The sequence below is a fragment of the Bidens hawaiensis genome, unplaced genomic scaffold (assembly GCF_021521415.1).
Source record: "Bidens hawaiensis isolate Kalapana, Puna unplaced genomic scaffold, B.hawaiensis_p1.1 tig00017415_1, whole genome shotgun sequence".
Classification (NCBI taxonomy): Eukaryota; Viridiplantae; Streptophyta; class Magnoliopsida; order Asterales; family Asteraceae; genus Bidens; species Bidens hawaiensis.
The window spans coordinates 393,016-395,201 of NW_027492635.1; the positions used below are offsets into that span (position 1 = coordinate 393,016).

At 36.6% G+C, this 2,186-nt stretch overlaps 1 protein-coding gene across 1 annotated transcript; it reads left to right on the plus strand.

Annotated features, from left to right (window-relative positions):
- Positions 1 to 205: 205 nt before the first annotated feature.
- LOC143553903 (uncharacterized) lies at positions 206 to 1,874 on the plus strand. Its single transcript, XM_077043792.1, has 2 exons — positions 206 to 1,213; positions 1,413 to 1,874. The coding sequence occupies exons 1-2, from the start codon at positions 206 to 208 to the stop codon at positions 1,872 to 1,874; spliced, it is 1,470 nt and encodes a 489-aa protein (XP_076899907.1).
- The last annotated feature ends 312 nt before the right edge of the window (positions 1,875 to 2,186 follow it).

A 2,186-nucleotide genomic window follows, 5' to 3' on the forward strand; every position in this document is an offset into this window, starting at 1 on the left:
ATAACATAATAATATTAGTGTTGAAAAAGTCTTGCAAATCAATAATTGGTTTGTGGTCTGTTATCCGATTGTGAAAGAAAATATAGAATGAAAAGGGAAGACTATTTTTGGCTATTTGGGTTTGATCTATAATAACCCTTGGTAGTCGTTTGAATTTACTTCCAATAAGAAATATTTGTTTCGTCGATCACGTTAGTATTGTGTCATGGCCGGTGATAAAGAAGCGGGAAGTTTGGGAACAATGAAAGAATCGATAGGTGGTTTTGTTTTGCAAGCACCGAAGTTAACGTCGACCAACTACGCATCATGGTCGGTTATGGTGAAAATTATCTTAGGTGCGAATGGTTTGCATGATGCGATTGATAAAGAAAAGGGTGCGGGAATTGAAGAAAGAAAGAAGTTTATGGCCTTGGGTGTTATCGTTCAAATCCTACCTGAAGACGTGATGCTACATATGGCCAAGTATTCAGAACCGGAAGATGTTTGGGAAGCGTTAAGAGTTCGTTATCTTGGTGCAGAAAGAACTCAGAAAGCTCGTGTTCAAATGCTAAGAACCGAGTTCAATGGATTGAAGATGGGGGATACCGAAAGTATTGATGACTTTGCAGCGAAGTTGTGTGGAGTACAGTCAAAGTACAAGAGCCTGGGAGCAGTACTTGAAGAAGAGGTTTTGGTAAGAAAGTTCTTGAACTCTATGCCGGATAAATATTTACCTGTTGTTTCTTCGATGGAGTTGCTCGCAAACATCGAAACAATGGCCTTTGAAGATGTGGTTGGACGTTTAAAGGCATATAAAGAAAGAAACAATTTCAAGAATGTGAATGGAAGTTCATCCCAAAGTCAGCTCATGTTCACCCAAACTAAAAAGAAAGTTGAAAACTACCAAGGACGTGGAAGATACAACGGAAAAGGGAGAGGGAACCAAAGATGGAATGGTGAGCGTAAGAATGATGAACGGGGTGAATACCGGAAAAAGAACCCTAGAGAATGGGAAGATAGAAGGAAGTATGTAACATGCTACAACTGTGATAAGATTGGGCACTACTCGAATGAATGTAAAGAACCGAGTAAAGGGAATGATGAAGTGAATTTGACAAAGAAAGAAGATGATGTTGATCCTTCTTTGCTCATGGCAGTTTGTTCAATAAAGAAAGTAAGTTTGAATGAAGAAAGGGTTATCCCTGTGTGTTTGAAAAGGATGAAAAGAATGAAGGTACATGATACTTAGACAATGGTGCAAGTCATCATATGTCAGGAAAGAAAGAGTTCTTTACTACCTTGGATGAAGGAGTTTAGGTCAAGTGAAGTTTGGTGATGGATCCGAGATCGAAATCATAGGTATAGGTAATGTGACTGTGGTAAGTAAGACTGGTGAAAAGAAAACGTTTTATGATGTTTTCTATATCCCTAAGTTGAAGACCAATCTTCTTAGCTTGAGAAAGTTGGATGAAGAAGGATGTAATATTGAAATAGCCAATGGGACATTTAGGATATATGATAAGAAAGAGAGATTGTTGATGAAAGTTCAGAGAAATCTGAATAAGACGTACAACATCAAGCTTCAGGTATGTTGTAATCCAAACAACTTTGAAGATGAAAAGAGTGAAAGTTATAATGTGAAACCGATTATGAAAGTGAAGGATATTCGGTTTGGAACAATTCCAAATGATTTGTTCAGAGTTCGTGAAAGTAATGGTCAAGAACGAATTGATGAGAAGAAGCGAGTTGAAAACGAAAATAGCAACATGGTTTCAAAGTTAATTACGGAAGGAACGGATGCTAAGTTTGAAGAATCGGTGAAGCAAATATGTTATAGTCAGTTGAAAAGGAGGAACAAATGCAAGAAGAAATACAATTCAAGATTAAGGGGGTGAATGAAGGATTAATCTTAAATATTAATATAAGTTAAGAGTTATTTTACTTAATTGAATTGTAGTAGATTTAGGAAAGATATGTATTGGAAAGCAAGTTTAGTAGATCTATAAATAAGGTCAAGATTATTAGTTTTATGAGAGAGAGTTGAGAGAGAGTTGTTTCTCCTAAAGAGAGAGTTAAGGAGTCTCATCTCCATATACGTTTGATAAGTTCGTGAAGTTCGTTTGATACATGAAAAGAGTTGAGGGTTGTCACCCCAATATCGTGTGTTTGTTTGTTTGATAAGTTCGTTTGATTCGATTGTTTGATCC